This window comes from Calidris pugnax, unplaced genomic scaffold (assembly GCF_001431845.1).
Source record: "Calidris pugnax isolate Ruff unplaced genomic scaffold, ASM143184v1 scaffold69, whole genome shotgun sequence".
Classification (NCBI taxonomy): Eukaryota; Metazoa; Chordata; class Aves; order Charadriiformes; family Scolopacidae; genus Calidris; species Calidris pugnax.
Window position 1 is genome coordinate 3,787,869 of NW_015090859.1, and position 24,478 is coordinate 3,812,346.

General features: G+C 36.8%; 1 protein-coding gene across 1 annotated transcript in view; it reads right to left on the reverse strand.

Moving 5' to 3' along the window:
• Positions 1–24,478, reverse strand: part of MYO16 (myosin XVI) — a 327,773-nt gene that overhangs the window by 171,300 nt on the left and 131,995 nt on the right. Inside the window, exons 13-16 of the mRNA XM_014944223.1 lie at positions 20,782–20,909; positions 11,836–11,941; positions 8,089–8,206; positions 158–305 (exon numbers count right to left, since the gene is read on the reverse strand). Of these exons, the coding sequence (XP_014799709.1) occupies positions 158–305; positions 8,089–8,206; positions 11,836–11,941; positions 20,782–20,909 (500 nt within the window). The remainder of the gene's footprint in view (positions 1–157; positions 306–8,088; positions 8,207–11,835; positions 11,942–20,781; positions 20,910–24,478) is intronic.

Sequence of the window (24,478 nt, forward strand, 5' to 3'; positions counted from 1 at the left end):
CAGAATTAAATCTTCACAAACAGGTACTCAATGATAAATAATTTTAGACCTCACTGAAAAGTTACAACACATATTACCTATTGGAGGAGGACTTCAACAGAAAAGAGGCACTAAAATAAGAAAAATATTGATACTAAATATAAAGTTGTTTTCCTACCTGTGTGCAGACAAATTACTGAGGTACAGGGTGTATTTTTCTTCAGCAGACAGCCCATCCATCATCAAGTAAAAAACATGAAAATTACTCTGGTTGAGAGGCTGCATAATGACACGAGACTTCTCCAACATGTATGTATAAATCCTAGCTGATTGAGAAACAAACAAATAAATTCATCATTATACTGATTGCTCTAAACATATATTTTAAACCATTCACCATTGCAACAGTAAAGAATAAACAATGTTTCTTATAAAACACTCTGAGGTGAGCATATAAAACCAATACCATTCATTCTACCATATTTTCTGTATAAATCACAGATAAAATCCTAATTCCATTAAAATTAGCGGAACAAATGTCTTACTTACTGTCTTACATGATCTTTTAAATTACTTAATTTTAAAGATAATGGTTTTGATTTGTACTCTGTTTTACTTATTTGAGGCAACAGTTGAGGGGCAATGGTCACAAGCTAGAACATAGGAAGTTCCATTCAAATATGAAGAAAAACTTCTTTATGGTGAGGGTGACAGAGCCCTGGAACAGGCTGCCCAGAGAGGTTGTGGAGTCCCTTTCTCTGAAGATTTTCAAGACCCGCCTGTGTAGTCCTGAGTGATGTGTTTTAGGCGTTCCTGCTTTAGCAGGGGAGTTGGAGTAGATGATCTCTAGAGGTCCCTTCCAACTCTGATGATTCCATGATTCTGTGATTTGGCAAGACTTTCTAAGAGACAAGCTATTAGTCATCTCACAGGAGTGTAGCCACCTGAGTGTTGGCATTTATGCTAAGATCCTTCTTAATGGATAGAGGAAAATGCAAGAGAGATTCAAGACGTCTTGGAAAAACTAGACTTGGGACAATTTCCTCTTTCTCTGTTGGTAATCAAGAACACTCAGATTAATAGTTTTGATTAACCACTTAACTTCTAGATGTCTAATTCTAGATGGTTAAAAGAGACAAATTCTCTGCACGCAACTGAGCACTCCACCACCCAGATGCAGTAAATTCTGCTGCAGCTTAATGCTTTTCAGTCTCTGCAATATGGCAGAGCTTTCACAGACTTTTAGCAAGCATCCTTACCCTGAAAAAGATTTTTAAGTTTAGAGGATCAGACACACTTCTCAGCAGTGGAGGAACTGTATATTTGAAATGCTGTGAGCAGAGGAGGCTATTAAACCATTGCTTCCCATAATCTGGATGCCAACCACCTCATCTAAGACTCCTTCCTTTATGAGCTGGAAGTAGTTTTTGAAAATATTTGTACATGCATCTGGTAGCACAGTAAGTATGTTTTCTAAACAATTTTTGAGCTGCTCATAGGCTATTAGAATTTTATTTTTCTTTACTTTTTTGAAGCAAACTGGGTTAAAGCATAAAATAGCGCTGAGTTACTTGGTGCAGTCAAAACTATTGCATTTCTAAGCATAAGGAACTTCAGATGCTGAGAGACCTAAAGTTTGAAGGCAGGGTGGGAGTTTAAAGAGTTCCAAAGATATGGATAGTTGAAACAATATTTTCAGAATCAGTTTTTTACTCAAAGGTATTGCCCAATGCAATGGTGAGCAACGTTATGCAGGTTAGATCTTGGTGTGTGAGAGTGTATCAGAAGCATGGTAGTTGCATTAGCCTAATGACTAGGCTAGAAGCCAGAATGTCATGCTCCTGTCACCATACAGCTCCTAATGCCCACAGTAGCTTGGTTATTGGTATACCATCTGTATTTTTCTGGTAATTATATTTTAAATTTTACCCAAGTATCTTCCTATCTTTTGGGGAGCTCTAAGTTTCTGCCTCTACTGTTAAACACAGCAAACTTAAAGTTACTTGAAGTTGTGTGTACGAGGGACTGCAGCCTGTGGGAATATTGTTGAAAGACAGTGTAGAATGGAGGGAAACAAAACTGGTGAATCTTGAACACATTGTTTTGAGAAAGGTCTCAGCAGTTAAGTGCTGACCCTGAACTAAGCATAACTATGGAGTTTCACAAAGGCCAGGCTGTTCGGCTTCTGCACAGGCCAAACCATCCCAGATACAACCCAGTTAAGCAGTACAGAAAGTCAGTGATACCCTACCCAGGGGCATTTTCCACAACAGCACAGGCATGGCCTGACACATGTGCTAGCACCCAAAACCATGCCTGGGGTTCTAGCTACCGAAGAGAAGTTTGGAGAAGAAAAGGTGGAGGGGAGACCTCATTGCCCTCTACAACTACCTGAAAGGAGGTTGTAGAGAGGTGGGTGTTGGCCTCTTCTCCCAAAGGAATAATGACAGGACCAGAGGAAATGGTCTAAAATTGCAGCAGGGGAGGTTTAGATTAGATATTAGGAAGAATTACTTTACTGAGAGGGTGGTCAGGCACTGGAACAGCCTGCCCAGGGAGGCGGTGGAGTCACTATGGAGGTACTTAAGAAGCATGTAGATGTGGCACTTCAGGGCATGCTCTAGTGCCTGAGATTGTTGGTTTGGGTTGGTTTTTTTTGTGTGTGTGTGTGCATGGTGGACTCGAACTCAAAGGTCCCCTCCAACCATGAAGCTTCTGTGATTCTGAGACAGTAGGACTGACAGAGAAGAGTTGTACAACTGACTGGCTGAACCAAGGAGACATGATCTAGCCCATTTAATCATCCTAAAAAAGTAGAAGTTAACTCCTGCTATTATGGAACCAATATTATGAGAAATAGTGTCTCAGCCATCTAGCCTTCTGCTGCTACATTATGAAAAAAAGAACTGTGCTGGAAGTAAAAGAGCACACTTGGGAAACTATTAAGCTGGTAGCGAGATATGTTTCTGGCTCCAGTAACTTTGCAGCACACTGCAAATTGAAGCAATGCAATCTTAACCTATCATGGCAGGACTGGCCCAGACACACACTTTCATCAGAATCAATCGTTACCTGGCTGCCATTCCTACAGAGTAGAACAGAATAAATGAACCTGAAGGTTGATCTCCACCTTTTATTGTGCTTGTAAGTTATTTCTCAGTAAAACTAACCCTACCATCCATTAATTTGAAAAGAGGCCATTACTAATTTTTAATCACTTTTTTTTGGTGTGCAATGATACTCACCAAGGCTTTCATAACTATCACTCTGGTCTTTTTAACATTCATTGATTAATAAAAGCAAGAAAAATGTTACTGGAGGTCATCTATCTGATAAATTAATACATTTAACTTTAATGATGGGCAACACCACTTATTTAGATGACACAAATTAATTTAGCCCTTTTCAGGTACTTCAAGTTACCCATTTTAATATCATCTTAGTTATCATCTCCAGGCACGGGAAGTGCTGTTAAAAGAAGTTGAGCTTCTGATCAGCAAGAATCAAACACAGCACCATCTTAATGGAGCTAAAATGGAGCATAAAGAAAACTATCACGGTAATATGCTTTTCTACAAAGTGAAATTATATGCTTGTTAATCTATGTGTGAAATAAAAGGGAAAAATAATAGAGCTCCAGAAAAGAACAACACTTTTGTGCAACGTTAACTGTGCTTACAGGCACAAGGAAATTTATACTTCCTTTAACAGATCACTTCATCTACTGAGCAGTGACAAAGCCAGCAAGTGGACTCTGTATCGAAAGCGTGGCCAGCAAAATCTTTCTTCCAGCTATGCATTCTTTGAAACCACATTGCTCTTTCTCAAAAGCCATACTGTCCTAAACACAGCTATTGCTAAAGACAAAATAACATTTGAAAGTTCAGAGCTGAAACTTAGTACAAGAAGATTTTAGAGAGCTTAGCTGGCCGCAGCCTTTCTTATATGAAAAAAAGGAAATTCACATCTCAAACTTTTTAATTGATAAAAAATGTTCATAACACACAGAAAAATATGCATTTTGTGCTTCCTTTTACAAATCAAATTAGATCTTTCCATTTCAGTGCAACTTAAAAAAACAAAACAAAACAAAACCAAAAAAAACAGGCCTTGCTTTTCAAAAAGTGAAAACTGAGAAAAGTAAGGCAGGAAATTCTGGAAAATAAGTTTGTCAGGCTTTATTTTCTCTTCCTAACCTTCTTTTTTTAGTGAAGCCTTACCTTTCATCTTAGGAATTATGTCAACTTACCTGAAAGACCATTTACTCTCTCCCTTTCCAAATAAAAATAAAATGGAGCAATTTTACTTCTGGAAATAAATAAATAATCAGTCTTTTACTACTATGCAGTCGGTATGAATCATCGACTATGTATGATTATGACTTTTTGGTAGAAATCAGTCCTTGAGTCTGTTAGGAATGAATTTATTTTAGAAACTTAAGGAAGTCTCTAGCCTGTAGTTCATTTCACATTTATTTTGTTGTAAGACTTTTTACTAGTTCCTACTGCCTTATTTTATCCAGTCACAAAGAACAATGACTTACTGGGTTGTACCTTCTCCACTTGTTCGATTGGACTAAAGCAGTGAAAGGTACCTGACCACAAAGCCACTTGTCCCAGAAAAACTCCCATTTGAACCCAACATCGCAGAACATCTCATCAGAAACAAGAGTCAGAGAAGACATGTAAAACCTCTACACATATCTGCACTGGCTTTGAGTAGAACCACACTCAAGAGCTCCATACTTGCTCTCAAAACTTTGCGACAAAGATCCAGTTTATAAGAAAGACTGCATCATGTCTGTAGATGAAAATTATGGCCAATATTTCTGTTATTTAGGTATACTTTCTGCTGTAAAAATAAACCTTATGTGACAGAAGTCGGAGCATTTCCAGGGTTTAGGCATAAAAGAACTTCCACATGAACAAAAAGCTGTCACAAACTTCTATGTCCACTCAAAATGCAAGGAATGCTACCTTGAGCTTGCCCTCTATAATAAAAAAATGTACACATGTGCTTTGCATGCCCCTTCCTTAGTAATTTGTTCTGGATCTCCACCCTTAAGATCTGTCTGTTAAGGCGTTTAAACAACCTACACCCTTTGATGGAGGCAGCCGAGTGTCACTTGGATTACTGTTTACAAACCAGACATATTTAACCCAGTTTGCCTCAATGAGTAACAAAGTCATGTCTCAGCAGAATCAGGTGCTCTGTATATTTACATTTTACATGCATGTTCAAACAGTGCAAGGCAGTAAATACTGCTGCAAATGATCTTTCAAATCGCTTCAGAGAATTGCAGGGTGGGATTTAAACCAGGCCAAGACAACATGCCTGATTCTTTTCTTATTTATGGTGGTGTAAATCTGGGACAATTTCACTCAGAAGTGATGCTTAGCAGTGGCCTAGAAAAGGCAACATCTACAATGCAAATCAAACAGCATGAACAACTGCAACTTAGAAAAATTAAAAAAAAACACTTTTACTGCTGTACTGGGGCTTCTCATTCTGACTGTAAATTATGGAACTTTTGGCTACCTTAGATTTGGTAAGAGTAATTGATTCGATTCCTAAATATCTGGGGAATAGTAAGGCAGATAAGTAATTTATTTATGTTTGTTAAAGGACTTGACTGCTCCTAGATTTTCTCATTCAATGTCTATGATCTGAAAGCGATAAAAAATCACAGCATTTGTGTACCAGATAACTGACAGAAGACCCTGGTTAACTGATTCCACATTTATAGTATTCACAGACAAAGGTGGTGAATTAAACTGGCAAGACTGGGCAAAGCTGCCCAGCTGGAAACTCAAATTTCTGCCATCTCAAGCGAGTCACCCAAAAACTGTGGGAACACACGACCTTGAGGACTTGAGGCTTCCATTCCTCATCTGAGAAACTGAATGACACAACCTTAGGCCAGAAGTACTGTGAAAAGGAAGCCATTTGTGTTTCTGAAATGCTGATACTGCGAAAAATGCTGATAAGCAACATGGAAAATTCACAGAAAAACTAGTATTCTGTTTTTAGAACAGAATAAAATGGCACAAGCCACACATGGATTGATGAAGGGAAAACAAACTATGTAGTAGCAGATCACTGACAAAATATAGTCTATTCTTTGCACTGAATGAAGCTGGGTTGGGGTGGAATAAAAAAGGAATTAAATCTGTATATACAAGGCAACCCAAGAATATCTCAGACAACTTCAATTCTGGCATTTCCTAATGTTCATATGCTTGACTTTTCAAAATTATTATCATTTTCATCTGTTTGCATTTATGCTCTGTGTGTGTAACAAAAAGAGAAAAAACGTGCATGCAATGCAGTGGTGATAACTAAATATACCCAAATTAAATGTATACAATACAAAGAATTTATAAAATGTTGGTTTTAGGGACTGAACTTTATTTTTACAAGCTCAATTCAGATGCTGTTTACCCTATTCTAACATTTCAATCACTTTCTTTATATTCCTCCCACATTAGTTCATAATTAAAAAAAAAATACCACACTTTTTATTTTTACACTTTCTTTACAAATATCCTATATCTGTAAAAAAAAAAAACAAACAACAAACAAACAGCAAAAAGCCCCAGTAATTTCTCATGCAGTGACATTTTCACTTAAGAAACTTATTTGCTAGGGTACAGTGAAGTCTCTCAAGAAAATGAATTATAATCCCACCATGATTTTGTTCCAAATAGTATTTTTAGGGAACTCTTGTGAAAGCATAAAGCCATTGAAAATGCTAAAAGATGAGTAAGTTTGGAAATATTTATCCAATGAAATCTAATTTACTTGGATCAACACATAACATATGTGTTTACTGTGTCTCAACACACAACTTTTCCCTTCAGGAAGATCAGTGCAGGTAGGAAACTGTCTGTGTACCGAGTTATTTCTAAACATACCTTGCACCTTGCACTTTATCACAGAGTAACTTTATGATGACCTATGCAGACTAGAAATGAAACCTCTCCCTGACTGCCTCTGAAGATCAGAATTTTCAGAATCAAACTGAAGTTTTGCCCAATACTGATTTTTTTTTTCACTAATAAACGCTTACTGGGGCTTAGCAGACTCCCACTTAACTCTGAAAGCAGGCACAAATTCCATGTTATCTTACCTCTAATGTGAATAAAGATCGGTATGACTCCTAGTTCCTTTTGAAGAAGCTCAAAGTTGTAATAAATTACTTCTAATTTCAGTATTACAGAGTATACTTGTATTTTGTTTGCCCTAAACAGATGAGTTTATAACATTTTTAAGGGATACTTAAAATAACCTATAGAATATTAGATACAAATGCAAAAATTAATCTCTTTGTTACTTTTATTTCACAGTAAAGCCTTTAAAGTTTGTTATGCTTAAAGAGAAATGTGATTTCGTGGGAAACGTGGGAGGAATCGGTGGTGTTAATTTTTTTTCTTGTCTTTTTCTGCCATCTAGTGGTTGCACTGAACAGGTCCCTCCCTCCTAATACCGCGCAGTACTCTTGACAAACCATGAATTCACATGCTATCAAACATGCTCCTCTTACACTCCTTAAACCCCCCCTTTGCCTCTGTACAAGTACCTGAAAGGAGGCTGCAGAGAGACGGGGGTCGGTCTCTTCTTCCAAGTTACAGATGATAGGACAAGGGGTAACGGCTTCAAGTTGCGCCAGGGGAAGTTCAGGTTGGATATTAGGAAACATTTCTTTACTGAAAGGGTTATCCAGCATTGGAATGGGCTGCCCAGGGAGGCGGTGGAGTCACCATCCCTGGAGGTATTTAAGAAACGTGTAGACATGGTTCTTCAGGGCATGCTCTAGTGCCGAAGATTACTGGTTTGTGGGGGGGTGCTGTGTGGGTGGGGGATGGTTTTTGGTTTGGTGGTTGTAGTTGTGTATTTAGGTGGTGGGTGGTGGTTTGTGTTTTTTGTGGTTTTTTTTTTTGTTGGTTGGACTCGATGATCTCTGAGGTCCCTTCCAACCACTACGATTCTGTGATTCTGTGATTCATATACTTTAAGGCCATTGATGCCTAACTCTGTGCATGGTACACTGGGATCCCTGATCTACTAGTCTGGGGTGGTATAAAAACAAACAGATTAAATGATACTTACCTGCAATTAAAGTTTTTTGCTTCTCACAAAACTGTAGCTCAAAATATTTTATAAAACAGCTGGAAAAATCACTCAAGGGTGTCTTAGCATGCCCAAAGGCCTCCAAGATACAGTTCACCTGCAAGACAATGGTGAAGAAATAACAAGAGAGAAAGAAACAGGAGGATATTTCAATAAACATCAGTGAGGTTTGTTTGTGATCAATAATGGGAAGGGAAAGAAAAAAAAAGATTACTTTTTTTCAGCTTGTAATTTAACAAATTCCTTCAAGGTGGTGGGGGGTTTTTTTGGTGGTTTGTTTTTGTTTTTTTTTTTTTTTTTCCCTAAATAAAAACTAAAGCAAGGTAGTTCAAAAGGAAAAAAAAAAAAAAAGTGTTGTCAGAATAGTGGAAGTTGTAAAGGGAAGGGGGGAGCCAATGGGGCACCCGTGAGCTGTGTCCTTACAGATAGTTTGGATACAAATGACTGGAGTCGTACGTCCAGAGCTGGCAGGCCTAGCAAAAAAGATTAGAATCTTTGAAGGCAGCTATGCTTGTAAATTTGCAGTCAGTCAATGCCAATAAGCAACCAAATGGATTTACAAGCTTTATAAGATGTCAGAAATGGCATAAATTATTGATTCAAAATGGAATTATTTCAGCATTATACTAGTGAAAAACTGAGGAAAAAATAGATTCAGACTTTTATGGCATCTCTCACTAATGCATTCCATGTTACATCTTCATGGTCACAGCAGTTATTTTTAAAAGATTTAAAAAAAAAAAAAGAGCATTAAATATGTCTTCTTTGTTCCATGTTTCCATGTTTTCTCTGTATTTAGCTTTTTTGATTATACACAGTTTGTTACGCCCCTTACACCCAGCAGGATTCCCTTCAGCACTTTCCCCTTTTTCATTCTAAGAAACTGATTGCAATGTGGCCCAAATATCCTGGTGTTCTGATATGACAGTGGTTTGCTGTAGCTGGATGACCTAGCTGGGGAGGGAAGAGGGCCCCGGAGCAGCGCAGGTGTCTTGGTGTGGTTCCAGTCACCAAGACAGAAGTTCTAAAAATCAGACCCTTCAGAACTATTAATTAAACTAGCTCTTTGTGCAGTAGGTGGCAGCAGAAAACTAGTCAGCCTGGTTTTGTTTCCACTCCAGTAGTGTTAGGATGTATTTGCTCATTAGGCTAATTCAGCACTTGGTTTAACCCACACAGCTTTATTAACTTTAATGCTGCTACGCATAACTGCAGCAGGGATGAATCCAGGCTATTGTGTTTGTTAAAGCAGCTTAAAAGGCAACTAAACCAGAATCTCTACTCAATTCCCCATGGGCGAGATCTGCTACATCTACCTCTGCTGTCTGAAATCAGGTGTCCCATTTAAGGTAGTTACAAGGGATGTTTCTAGAACCAAAAGGCAAGTCATTTTTCTAAATATGTGATGATTGTCTTCCGCCTGCATTGACTAAGACTCATTGACACATATGGCTACATCTATACTATTTAACTAAACAGGACGAGGAGCAGGACTCTCTGTCATCTATGTTAAGAGGTGTGATAAGGTTCAGATTCAGACATCTACCTCTTCTTTTGCAGACTAGGGTGGACATCCTGTTGTGAATGGTCCCTGGCACATGCTGCCCTCTGAACTGTCACCAGAGGACCTGTTGGGGATTTGAACTGTGTCAGGGAGCAGGGTAACAATTGCTTGATAGGGATTGTTGTTCAGTTTAGAAAGTAAAGTAATTTTTAGATGGAGAAAATAAGGCCCGATCAGCCCCCTCCCACACTGATTCCTCTTCTTAACTGAGGACAACATCTTATTTCATTTGCACTCAATCGTGATGGTTGTGCCTGGGATTTTCCTGTGGTCAGGAGACAAGATAGAAGAGAGACAATACTACTTCCCGCACCTCCTGATTCCCTCTGCTCCCATATTTGTATCCAAAGTACCGGTTTTCAGCTGATCATTCACAAAGTTGCTTATTTACTTAGTTCTTCTGCTCATTACTTGATCTGAACTTCAGGGAAGAAATGGACTTGGAGAATCTGACATGAATTTTTGAGTTCTACTAGAATATCATCTACAGTCTGATCAGTTCAAAACCACAAGTAAACCTGTGTAAGTAGTAAATAAAAAAATACAAAGTAGAAATAGGTATCACTTGTAGATCTGGCTTTAGGGTTTAAAATAAAGTAAAAGTGCACTGTCCCTATATATTGCAACACTAGACTTTAAAATTTAAATCAAAAACTTGAAAAAATAACAAGGGTATTCTTAACATTGTTACGTGAAACCTAGATTAAATGTGTCAGTTTTGGAACATAATCAATGAATCAGATAACACTGTGAAACACACTTCAGCATGGCACCTGTATGACTACACAAAGTAAAGCTACAGCTTATTCATTTGTAGTGGCTTCAGTGTCATCAGGCTTTTCTAATGTCTTCAGAAAACACAAAGGAAACATTGTTTTCTAAAAATCCACCCAAAATCCATATGACTTTTATTCCCTTACCAGCTGGAATGTACAAAATATGAACCAGTGTATCTGTACCCTTTCCCACATAATACCCTTTCCCCAATAATCCTGATTTGTAGGTTGTGTGTTAGTATCAGCTGTACTTCTGACACTTTTTTATCATCTTTCTGGACTGAATCATGCATAATTCAGGAAGAAAGCAGTGTGTTTTGAATGATGCATGTGATGCTATTAAAAAACCCTACAATGAACGATTCTAGAGTTCTGTTGATTATCATGCATGTAGCAAGTGGAAGCTGAAAAAAAAAGGTATCTTGGGTCAACTGTAAGTGCTGTAGAGGAAGGTCACCACAGTGGGTGAAAAAGAATAATTTTTTTTTTTTTAAAGTATGAAACTCAGAACTGAGATACGGCAACACAGGCTGTGCTAAAACATTCTGTGTAAATCTGTCTCTGAGCTGGGATCTCAGAGGAAAATTTTCATTAGGAAAGGCAAGCTTTTGAAAAAATCTGAACTGCCAATCTAGGGTTCAGCATAATTTAAAATGTCAGTATGAACATTTATATTAGTGCTACAGCTGCACCAATGAAACACAAGTTGCAATGTTAAGTCAAACAAAAACTTTACATTTACAATGTACTAGCAAGGAGACAACTTCATTTGATACATGAAGCAGGTTCTCATGATTTCATGTTACACACTGCACAGAATTTGGTTCTGCTGTGGGAATCAAATATGCCTGAGGAAATATTCAGAAGTCTTACGTATTTCATCAATATATTTAGTGTACAGATACCGGGCCATATAACTTTGTTCGGTCCTTGTAGTTTTCCTGCAACTTTCCAGTTTCTGTCTTACATACTGTTACTTCAGATGCCTCAGTAGTTCTTATACTGTCCAGAGAAGCATCACCACAACTATACAGCTAAATTTATTTACTTACTTAAGTCAATTAGTATGCATTTAAGAGACAGTAACTAATCACACAAATATTTCTGATTCACTGAAACACTGCCTTCCTAATTCACCAAAACATATAGAAACAAAACTGGCTGCCACTTCTTGGTTTCCTCTCATAATGTGAATGTGAGCTTAATCCTGTTCCCATTCAGGGCAATTCAGGGAAAGAAGCCTCCTTTGACTTCAATAATAAAAACAAACCCTTTGTGAACATTCTGCATAGCAGATGCCTTTTTCCTTACAGTTCAAATATCTTTGCCTACCCAAGAGGCTGGATTTTTGCTTTGTTCTACTCAAAGATCAGACTGCTTACTTACATGTTTCATCTTTGTATCAAAGGTATTTCTGCTGGAACTGGCTCTGCAAGTGAGGTGCTTCACTATCTGTTTGCAGGCTTCAGTCTTCCCAGAACCACTTTCTCCACTGCAAGATGACAGGCAAGAACGAAAGGGGGGGAATCATCATTATTTTCACATTTGATATGTTATTTATATTCTCTGCTAGCTCTGTTTGAATGGATTTAACATATCTCAGTCACTTTCATTTCAAATAACAGAAGGTTTATGGATGGCAAATAATAAAGAACAAAATATAGAAGATAGACTGTCTATGAGGGCTGTCAGAGCTGTCAAGCTATATTGTCTTGTACCACAAGCCAAGTCAATCAAACCTAAATCTTCCAAGCCATTTGGAAGGTATTTATAGCAAAGATTTTATCTCCTCCTTTATCTTCTGTCCAGGAAAGGAGTCCTCTTATTCTGTCTGGTCCTCTTACTGCTATGGTAATGATGGGAGTCAGAAGGAAAGAAAAGTGTAGAATACAATAGGAAGAAGGAAAACGGAAAAGGAAACAAACAGGAAGAAAAAGATGATTCACTTTACAACTTTCCCAGTTTCTGCAGTGCAATACACTCTGGCTTCAGTGATCCTGTTTCACTTAATTTCTTGTTTATGATGTGAAATGAATATTCCAATGAATGAGAATCTCCAAAGGGGAAAAATGAGCAAAGAAAACAAGGTAAAAGCCAATATGAACAACAAAGGTAGGAAGAAACAACAGAGAACTGGAGGGATGAAGGAGGAAAGCAAATGTAATGGTGCACTTTAAGCATAGAGAAGGAAGGAAACAAAACAAGAGATAGAAAGGATAAAGTTAGTGAAGCCCAATTAGAAATTCACGTAAGAATTTCTTACTTGAATTATACAAAATTGTTTTCTTAATAGAGAACTTAATCAAACAAAATGTAATTTGATGCTCCTCCTTCATTTATCTGCTTGACCAAATTAAAAACATTATTTCTACAACAGCCAGTTAGATTTTTCACAAGTACAATGGCCACACTGGCTGGTCAGTCTGTTATCTGTATAATTTAGTTTCTGAAAATGAGAGGGCAGCAAAATATAGTACTTGTCTGGCCATTGCTTTATCTAATCGAATCTCACTTCAAAGGAGAAATCAATTAAATGAAGAAACAAAAGAGGGAAGGACAAAAAGGTCTTTGTACTCAGACAGGGATGGGATCTTTGCACTATTTACAGGACATACACATGTAGGTCTCATGATTATCTTGTTTGTTTGCTTGGTAAACTGTAGTCTTAGGTGACAAAACTCCTCTCATTACTATATATGATGTGTCAAACTGCTTTTATCTATGTTGTCTGTGTTTCTATAGTGTTTCTATAATGAGCTGGAATCTGTCCCTGGACTGCGAACTCCTGTTGGCATCAGTAGGAGGTTTGTGGTCCAAAACTGTGTAAATTCGCAACCTGGATATATGGTTATGCAAAGTCCTCAAATAATAGGTCACAAAGCCGTATTTAAACCAGGTCTTAGAAAGAAAGAAATCATGTGAAATCAAGAAGGTCACTGTCACAGCTCATATGTAACTAGTATCTCTACAAAATTGACCAGGTGCTCTGTAAGTGCCTTATCCGTTGCTCAGAGCTTCAGCTTCTGACTTTCTGAGTTTCAAAAGTCAGATGATGCTTGATGTCACCGTCTAAAATCTGCATGCATCTCTGCCCTTTTAACGATGACTTCACTCTCCAAATGCTAATCATACCATGTTGTCTCTGTTCTTAGGAAGTAGCATTAGCCTTCTGCCTTTATAGTGTCCAAATTCCATGTTCCTTTGTTTGTTACCACTACCAGGAACAGAAAAAAGTGAAATGAGGCAGTAGTCCTGTGACACTCCCCCCCCCGAGATATTTTATACTCTTGCAAATTACAGATCTTACTCCTGTATTGTCCAGAAAGTCAGTGAGATTGCAGACAGATATAAATCCATCTTGCACCACCCCTCCTATAGCCCACTCACATTGGCCAGTCCACTGGCACCTGTATGTCATGATGATGAAATAATTTTGTCCCTCCACAACACACTTAATCCAAAATCACAGCTGCAACCTGCTATCACTATACCACGGGCTACCAACAAGATTAGCAACAGTGGCTCTTCAGCTATTTCAGCTGTTAAGCAACTTCTCTGAAGTTAAAAAATCTCTGAAGTTTACTACAGTCACAGTTCCAGATGATGATGCTGAAGCAGAAGTATTCATATATACAGTAGCAAGTGAAAGCTAAAACAAAAAAAGGGTATTTTGGGTCACTGTAAGTGCTGTAGAGGAAGGTCACCACAGTGGGTGAAAGAGAATTTTTTATTTTTTTTTTTTTTTAAAGTATGAAACTAGAACTGAGATATGGCAACGCAGGCTGTGCTAAAACATTCTGTGTAAATCTGTCTCTGAGCTGGGATCTCAGAGGAAAATTTTCATTAGGAAAGGCAAGCTTTTGAAAAAATTTGAACTGCCAATCTAGGGTTCACTTAAGTGACAGAATATTATTATCTGCATTTCATTTTCAATTCTGACCAAAGGTACCACATTCAGAAGTACAGGAATACCTAACAAAACAAACAAAAACCCCATACACCTGCAGTACAGAACTATAATCAGAAATGCTGGAAAACTTCTGACAGAATTTGTTCATATAAGATTTCCTCTAGTTTTAAAGGAAGATTTAGATCAGCGTACAAATGTGTGCTGTTCTGTATGAACTTGTGAAACCAATCTCTTATTGTACCACCCTAAACTGTGAGCATTACTACTCCAAATTCCCACTCTGATAGTAAGATATGGCTAGGAAAGAGGGAGTAAGCTTGCAAACCTTTGGGAAACCAGAATAATTCCTTTTTTCTCTGTTTGCAGAGTATGTAAGCGAGACATTGGGTCTTGCTCCATGACTGAGGTTTTTAGATTTGAAATAAATATGTGCAAGCAAGACTGCTAAATATAAATTAACATGTTTGTATCACCAGTAGTGACAACTGTAACTGAACAACCCTGCACGTTAGGTTGGAAATTTTATTTCTAATGTGAACTAAAATGGAAAGTGTATTTAGAAACTTTTTTTTATTATAAATAGGATGTCCAAATCTGTAGCTGTATTGTACTTATAATACATTGGATTGTAATGTAAAAATTCAAGATTATTAACTAGAACAGAATGCCTGTGGTGACAGTGAAGTGAGGGAATCAAAAGTTTTCAAGTCATTCCCCTTGAAAAGACAAGGATTTCTTTTCGTTCCAGATTATTTGGCTTAACGATGTGATTTATATCCCAACAAAAGCATTGGATATTGATATTTCTGGCTTCTAACATATAAAAAATTATAACATTTCATTTGATATATTCATTATGGTTTTTGATTCACCCAATTAGCCACCAGCATCCCATAAACCACTGGATTGACTGACTAAGGATCCTTAGCTTTTAACAAGCCTCTAGACAGCTCCTCACTTATCTTTTCAGTCCATAATGCATTTTCATATCCTGAACAGCAGGAGCAAAATGCAGTCAGAAGGAACCTAATTACAAAAATTCCAGTTATTGGTTATTTAAGAGCATAATATAATGTTATTTTAATCTGTAACTTTCATACATATTTTATACAAAGTCAGCTCTTGGTGTTAAGCACGCATGAATGATGGTGGCTTGCTATAAAATAAAAGTAATTGGGAATAAATCTTCAATAATTTGGCCAAATGCTTTCCTGTTGTGAAACACTCAATTTCAGTGAGTGATGTGATCTGATGAGATGTGAAGTCACTAGAAAAAATAAATAAATTATGACACAGTAAACCAATGGAGGAAATTAAGAGTGAAGGTTCAGAAGACAAGAAAGTAAGTAAAGTGTGAAAAGACAGAGACGGTGGAAAGACTGGTTTGGATCATCCTGAAAGCTTTAAATGATTTTTTTAATTTTTTTTTTAACCACTAGTAGCAAAGACTTAATATAAATTTTAGGAGAATAGAGAGCAGCAGAAAAAGACCAAAATCACAAAGAAAACGGAAGCAGGCAACATTAAAGTGAAAAACTAGTAAGTTTTTAATGCAATTTGAAGACGAAAGGAGCTTCACATGGTTTAAATGGGACATTATGAACTCTCTGCAAAATAAATTGTTTTAACATTGCTGGTATTGTAAAACTCTACAGTGCAATTCTAGACCTTCTTTAAAACATGATGATACTAAGAACTCTATCTCAAATCTGTGTTAAATCTGCGTTCTGTAAGTGTAAGGTTTTTAACGCAATGTGGAGGTTGAACCAGAAAATTATAAACTTGTTTAATATATAAATGAGGGGTTAATAAGTATTTTTACAAGAAATATTCCTAATTCCATGCAATTTATAAAGAATATATCAATGATAGAAATATAAGTGGAGCTTTCAGTAACCAACCTAATACCTTATAGGGCACTATCTACTTTTTTGTCATTGCAGAAGATGTATCAGTAGCCCCAGTAGGAAAATTCAATATTTGCTAAATCTGTTTCCCATGTGAACATCTCCTCCAAACAGAATCTTCTGCTAGGGCAGAATATTTGACATTTGACAGATCACTTTGTTGGCTTTGGTTTTTTTTCTTATATTTTAACCACTTGTTGGAAACCTTTCTTCGACTTCCTCTCAGTCTTAACGTTTGCCTTCCACTAAGCAATCTTAAGGTGATCTGATACACACCATGTTCTATATGCTACAGAAACATGGGAGCACTTCCATACCTACAGTGTCTATAGGCACAGGAAACAGAAAAGGTAAATATTAGGTGATGACAAACAGAAGGGAGAATCTTTCTTCATCTGGCACAAGCCCATGCTGTTTCTGCAAACAGCAGGTAGCATAGCATTCTGAGAACAGCCATACTCATGACAGAAGTGTTGACTTTTAGCTTGATTTTTGTGCTCAGGGGGACAGTAGATCTGCAGTTACAAACCCTGTTCCTGTGATCATGGGAGCACTCACTGCCAAATCTCTGTTGTTTATTCCCAAAGAAAAGGGTGGAGTATCTGCTTCCATATATTGAATTGCTAACATTATCACAATCATTTGTGTGGAGTCAGGAGATTCCAACCACGTGTGGCTAAGGATACAATACAGAAATGATCTGGCCCGGAAGATCTTCTACTCTAAATGTATCACTAGAGACAATCAGCTGAAGAAATAAAACCATTAAAAACAAATTAAAAAAAACCCTAATGGAAGTCATATGAGAGAGAGAACAGGACAATAGCTATGAACAGCATCGTATATAATAAGCACAACTGCTCATGGACGAATGTTTAATTAAAAAAGATTCTGATCTCAGTGATGTGAATTAGCGATGCTTTGAGAAAGCTTGTAGTAAGGGACATAGGTACAGAAGTCCCAGTTAGACTTCAGAATGAAACAGTGCTGTTAGACTCTGACCTGCCAGACACTATGAACCTCTCCTGAACACACAAAAGGGACGAAAATTGAAGGAGCACTTTCCAGTCAGAAAGTAGAGTCTGGTAGTTTAGCAAGGGTTTCAAGACCACAGCTTTGGACTTAGGCAGTTAAGTTCCAACTCAGACAACTTCAGGTGCCTTCATCTCTTTTCAGTATAATCTCTTGGGAAAACGTGGGAGGCAAAAATGACTAGACTAAGAAAAACAGTACCATTAAGGGTTACACTGCATGCAGAATTCATTAGAAACAGTATGTGTCCAATAAAAGAGTAATTCATGAATCATTAGTAATGCCCACTACACTCATGGGAAGTATCTTCTTCTAATTACTCTTTGGCAGGAAAAAATGAACTGAAAAGCACTGCTAATAGAAAATAAACTTTATCTCCACAAAATAAGCTACAAAACTTGAAGATGATAGCATTAACATAGATGAGAGTTGCTTTTCTGATATTCTTCCCTGTTCTTTTGAAAAGGTTGCAGGTAGCCTGATGTACTAAAAATAAAATAAGACTTCTATAAAGAAATCATTGTTTTTTAAAATAAACTCAAACCTTTCAGGAAAAATTCAAATCAGAGTTACACATACTGCCATCACTTGTTTCTTTTTTGGCAGTTAATAGTTAAGATAGACATACTTTGAGAACTGAACATGAAAAGTAAAATACTGGCATGATACTAATTCTCACTGCTTCATGTGTATGACAACACGCACATGAAAATAGTAGCCTCTTCTCATTGTAAAATCTTTACAATAAAACTAAAGCATAATTATGTTTATAAATTATACTAACAAATTGCTTATACTATGAAATATTGTTATAAGTGAAAGTAAAGTAAAAATAAACATAGATTTAAGAGTTTCATTCTATAATTGCATTGTGTCTCACTTGCTAATATTGCATTTTAAAATTACAGATAATAGACCAAACATGTACAGAATTTCTTACTCAGGAATGAAGAGTATGCTTGATGAGAGAGGTCAAAAAAAAACAAAGTAAGACACAAAAGCTTGGAGTATTTCAGAACTGCACAGTTGCAGTTATTTGGTTCAGATAGAATATGAAACTGGGATCTTGAAAACTTCTCCGCAAACCCCTCTTCAAGTGAAAAAACAAAGAAAAACTAACTAACTGGATGCTATACAACATGTCCTCAGAGGCAGAAAGTAAGCCCTGTTCCATGCTGTTTATTAGCATAGATGCAGCCAATGAATCATCCCTCACAGTGGTGGAAAAACCTTCTCTTGCTGATAGCAAATGTTGTTTTACAACTGAAATTCCAAGAAAGCAGAAATCCATTTTGACCACGCACACATGAGTTCATGCACGCACACAGGACCAGGTAACAGACAAATGACTTGAGTTACATCAAGGGTATTTTTCAGTTCACTATTATTATTGTCAGAAAACCAATGGCAATTTCCTAGATCCACTTTACTTTCTAGACATAAATTATTTAGGTTCTACCAATGGACTAATATCTTGGGAATATTCCATTATTATTACTTCTTTACAAACTTCTAAAAGATCTCGATTCCCTTCTGTTTTCTTATTTAGTGCTAGCAGAATAAAGGCATTTCCTAAGAACTGTTTCTAGCTGTTTCTGTTGATTGCATCTATACTTATCTCCTATTCCAAATTACCAGATGCTTTTCTTTCAGCTTCCATTTTCACAAGTAACCTTCAGATCTAATTATCCACATAAAGGTTACTTTAGGATGGCATATCTGTGGGTTGCCTTGATGTGATATGCAAATGTCTTGCCAAGTGCTGATGCCATCAACAGAGCACCCTTTTGTCATGTTCTCTGTCAGGTCACTGATTTATAACAAGCTACAGTGGGCTGGGTAGGGATCAAGACAGTGGGACTTAACACATGCCTTGACACCCTGATGTAAAATCATCAGTAGCAACTATTCCCTGATATCAAAGCCATTTACTATTAAGTACAATATTCTTTGTGTACCACTACACAATACTTTAGTTGACAGTCAGCCTTTTTCTTGAAGTGTGAATAAATATATTCTGCTGCTTCTCTGTCTACACCTACAGGCAATTTCACAAAGAAAATAATCAATTAGTAATGACCTAAGTTTCTACTTTGAAGAAAATGCTGAAGATAGTGCCTTAGCATATTTCCTAATTTTATCAAAATGACTATAACTAAACAAGAGTTAATATTTACGAGAAGATAATACGAACATACAGCAATGATTTCCTAATATTGCTTGTACCTCTGCTTAAATGACACTGCTGACTGGATAAATAAGTAACTATTGCATTCTGATTAGGTTGTAAAAAGGTTACAATTTGTATCAACCAATCAACAGTTAGTTCTACACATAGTTAATATATACATTTATAATTGAGACACTTATACATTGTTTTATAAACTGCTTTAAAAAACCCATTTAGTTACAATATTCAGATGTATTTGAAGACATGATATACAGAACTTCAAATACTCATAGGAGTCTGTATCCACATGAACAAAATACAATAAAAATTGATACATATGATCACATTTATGTATTCATTTTAACCCTTGTAACTCTAGAACAGCATTGTTAGCTGTTTTTGAGTATCACTATCCTCTCCATTTCATAATATTAAATTCCCTTATAATTAGAGATAGTTCAAGAGCAATTACAAGATTTATCAAGTGGATCAGTCTTTATTCCTGGCCAAATCAAAATCAACCTTTTCCTGCCTCCATCCCCCACCTCCCACCCCCCATCCCCCATCAAGTTCTGTAAATCAGTGCCATTATTTCAGCCAATAGCAACTGTCAGAGTGACAAGACTGAGTAACTTATTTCTTTGAGTCGAATTCACCAGACTCAGTGCTATCAGCTGCAGTGAAAGAAGAAATGGGACTAACAGATTTGGGGATCAAAAGTTTCAAGTGAATTCAAAGTTTCACCACTATAAAAATGGCATATTTGTATGAAACTCTGTTTCACTGGAGATTTCTAACACATTTATTCACAGTCTTGGATGCATTTATCATTGCAACAACTCTGTTAATAAAGGATCTGGTTAAAATTTTGAAATTGGAGAGCCAAATAACAAGCTCAGGGCCACACAAACATATGAGGCAGAGTGGAAGCTTCAATACAGTTGCCCCAACTCAGAGGTCTATAATTTAGTCAAGGACTTCCAATTTTATTGTCATCAGATTCTATTTCTATTTCCTGATCCATGTAATATTAGCACGCACAGAGAGCAGTTTTGAATTCTTTACCATTAACTCTTTCTTCCTAATTAGATGCAGCTAGATGGATTGGCAATTCCCCAAGAGAATTTATGAACTTGAGATGTAATTAAACCTTTTTCAGTCCTATTTCGCTCTAACATATGATACTGAGATCAGTACACAGAAACAAATCAGTTGGAGGAAAAACTAAAATGGAAATCTCAACTGCTGAGTCCTGCGGGAAACAGCTGAAAGGCAGGAATTACAAATTACTTAATAGAAAGATAAATTTTCACCTGAGGATAAAGCACTGGGGACGCTGCTCCTGGAATAGCATGTGGTAAGCTCTTTCAGCACAGGAAAATATATGTGGGGGAAGCGAAGAACACAGTTTTCCAGAGTTACTTAAATAAAGCTGGGTGACCTGAAAAATTGTAGAAAATTAACATGATCAATACCTTTTAAACTAATTACGTTTCACACATACCCCTCAACCCTGTGTCTTTTGTAAATGCTCTCTAAGCATTATGAACAGAATCTCTGTATGTATATATGTCATACCATCACAGTATCCACGAAGAGTTTAATTAAAGAAAACAGAGATGTAAGCACATAAGATCTAATTAATATGCAAAATTAAACATAACTAGAAGATTCAAGACTGGTTTGTCATTTAATAAAACAAACCTAAGAAGCTACTACTTTATACCTCAGGTGCTCAAGAAGCAATACTTCTTGAATGTCTTGACTTAAAAATCTTACAATATTAAATATGATCACCACATTAAAAGTTAAAGTTGAAATCAGTGACCTGAAGTTATAAGCTAATTAATTTATTACATAACAGAACAGTATCCAACAAATAGTTTCTCTGCAATACAGAATAACTTCTGTGATACACAGAGCTGGCACATGTACTACCCTTAAAGCTTAAGCATAAGTAGAACCAATTATCTCCTACTGAAACCTCTTTTTCTTTCTTTTTTTTTTTCCTTTTTTTCCCCTGGGGATATCCTTATGTTCTTTCAGCTAATAGCCCCTAGGGATATCCTTATGTTCTTTCAGCTAATAGCACGCAGATTTTAGAAAAAATAGATAGTCTGCTAACATCTACATTTCTGTTGTTTTAGAATAAATAAATATAAAGAAAATACAGAATGTGATTTAGATAGGATTGTGAGCAGAAACATCACACCATTTCACAAATGTCTTTAAATAAATAATTTTACCTACCTTTTTATATAGCTTTTATCAGAATTTCTCATGGGTTTAGAAAATTAAACAGAAACCCATGGCAGCTACGGGGCAACTGGAACACTTTGAAGCATCTAGAATGATGATACTGGATGATACTGACACTTAAACAACCAAATCCCTTCATTTCCATCATGTCCTGTTTTCTCCAACTACCACCACAGTGCCATTTTGTATTTGCTTCTTTCTCCAAACTAATCAGGTGCTTATCACCGTTCCTGTCCCATGCCTGTCTTGTTTATTTAGATATAAAACTATTGAATCTTGGAGCACCTACAATGCTGGGGTTGAATGAATCTTCACAATACAGCCCTATTCTCATTCAGGCCTTTCGAGCTGACAGATTATAGAAAATTAAAGCCATACTGATTTTCTAGAATTCATTTCAGTATGTCACAAAGCAGAATGATAAACCTTCACACATTTACCCTAATTACATAATGTTGCAAGTGTTTTGCAAGTTAGAAAATTATTTCTAATGGACTTCAAGAATATATATACTTGCACTGCTCAGACACAAATAAATTCTTCACAAATGTGACAAAGTAGGATGACTGTGACACAAGCTGCTTCTACAGTTACTATGATATCTCCAGGTGGGGTGTCTGCATGTTCTTACTAGTATAGTGCTACTGTTGTGCATAGCGTAGCAATACAGTGTATTTCCATGTAAAAATACATTAATGTTACCATTTAGCAACTGCATCGAATTGCATATGAAGCAACATAATCAGTGTTCATCAATGTATGATTCTTTATGTCCTCTCAGAGTGAATAATTACGTACAAAAAAATTTATTTTAGTAGAACTCTATTGGAACTAAATGTGGGACGTCAGTGTAGGATGATAAAATAAAGATTGCCAAAAAGTTATGAAAAGTGATTAAAAAAAAAAAAAAAAGAAAGCCTTAAGTGTTGCTATTCTTGAAAAATGTAAATTATAATCTTTTCATTGCTTCATCCTGGATTTAAAACGGGTATCAAGCCTAATACATTTTTGCATTTTTTTTTCTTGACAGCTAACAAACCACATACCCGAAACAAAAATGCTAAAACTAATAAGCCACATCATATAACATGTCGGTGTCTACTGAGAAATTGACATCATCAATTTTTATTACACTAATATACAGGCCATCTAGCACTTACCAACTTCATTATAATACCAACAATTCAAAAACTAAGAAAACAAAGCTATTTTGCTCTGTCTTCTATCATGTTTTTTTGTTCATTTGGGAAAAGCATGCCTAACTCACAAAACCATGCAGATAATAATGATGGAGTAAAAGCAATGATCACCCAAGGTGATCCAAACAATTACAGGACAAAAAGTATCTCATGCTAAACTTGCTAAAGTCGATGTACCCCAAGGTCAAGAGAAGATGCAGCAAATGTTCAGGAAACATTTTAATACATATGCCTACCATCTAAATTATTTTCCTTTACAGTTCTCTCTTGGTGCACAAAATCATGTATCTAATGTAAAATACACAGTGACAGGAAAAAATATCATCATCTAAAACCTTGAGGATGATGGATGGTTTCCATCTCTTGAAACCAAATTTAGAATCCCAACTTGGAATCTGCTGTTACTGCTGTTGAATGTCACATTATTTCTTTCTCTCAAATTTACTATTGATACACACAAAGCCATATGACACAGCAAACAGCCACAGACTAGTTCACTTACGAGATTTTTAACCCTTTAGAATTCTTGTAAGCTAAATAAACATATTTGAGCACTCCCTAACACAACAGTGAGCCTGATCTCTGCGCAGTAATGTGATATCCGTGAAATAATAAGAAAATAACAGGGAGGGGGGGAACGAAATAAACAATTATATTAATACTCTGACTCTAAAATGGCTGAGTGAAGATGAAGCAGAGATCAAATAATTAGAAATTATGCTACTCCCACTGATCTACAAAGTCCACTTAAGTTAGCATAAATTCTAGTTAGTATCAATGTCATGGAATCATAGAATTGTCTAGATCGGAAGGGACCTTTCAGATCATGGAGTCCAACCATCAACCTAACACTGGCAAAAAACATCACTAAACCATGTCCCTCAGCACTACATCTACCTATCTTTTAAATACTTCCAGGGATGGTGCCTCAACCGCTTCCCTGGGCAGCCTGTTGCAATGCTTAACAATCCTTTCAGTGTAGAATTTTTTCCTAATATCCAATCTAAACTTCCCCTGGCTCAACTTGATGCCATTTCCTCTTGTCCTATCACTTGTGACGTGGGAGAAGAGACCGACCCCTGCCTCTCTACAACCTGTCTAGCTACTGGAAATGATAAGCCACTTGTAAGTAACTAGTCTGTCTATTAAGTTAAAGGATTAGAAAGATAAGGATACTGCTATTCAAGAGAGAAACATCTGAAGCACTTCCTGATGTCCATGTGCACCTTCCATGACAGTGTGCATATGGGCTCAGGTTCCCTTTGCCCATCTACGGCCTGTGGCCAAGACAAAGAACCTCCATACGACCGCCCCAGCGTACTGCTACACTCCTGCCCAGCAATTTGCACCCATTGCCTGTGCGGTCCCTGAACTGAGCGGCGTGGTGTGGAGCATGGACAGACACCTTGAGCCTTTCTGCCACCATTCAAGGTTGTTATCTTTGTAACCGTGTTTTGGGCAAGGGGGATGTGAACTCAGACAACCATTGCATGAAATATGTGCTTATTTTTGCAAGTTTGTCAGTGGCAGAAACCACCAAGGTCATGTTAGA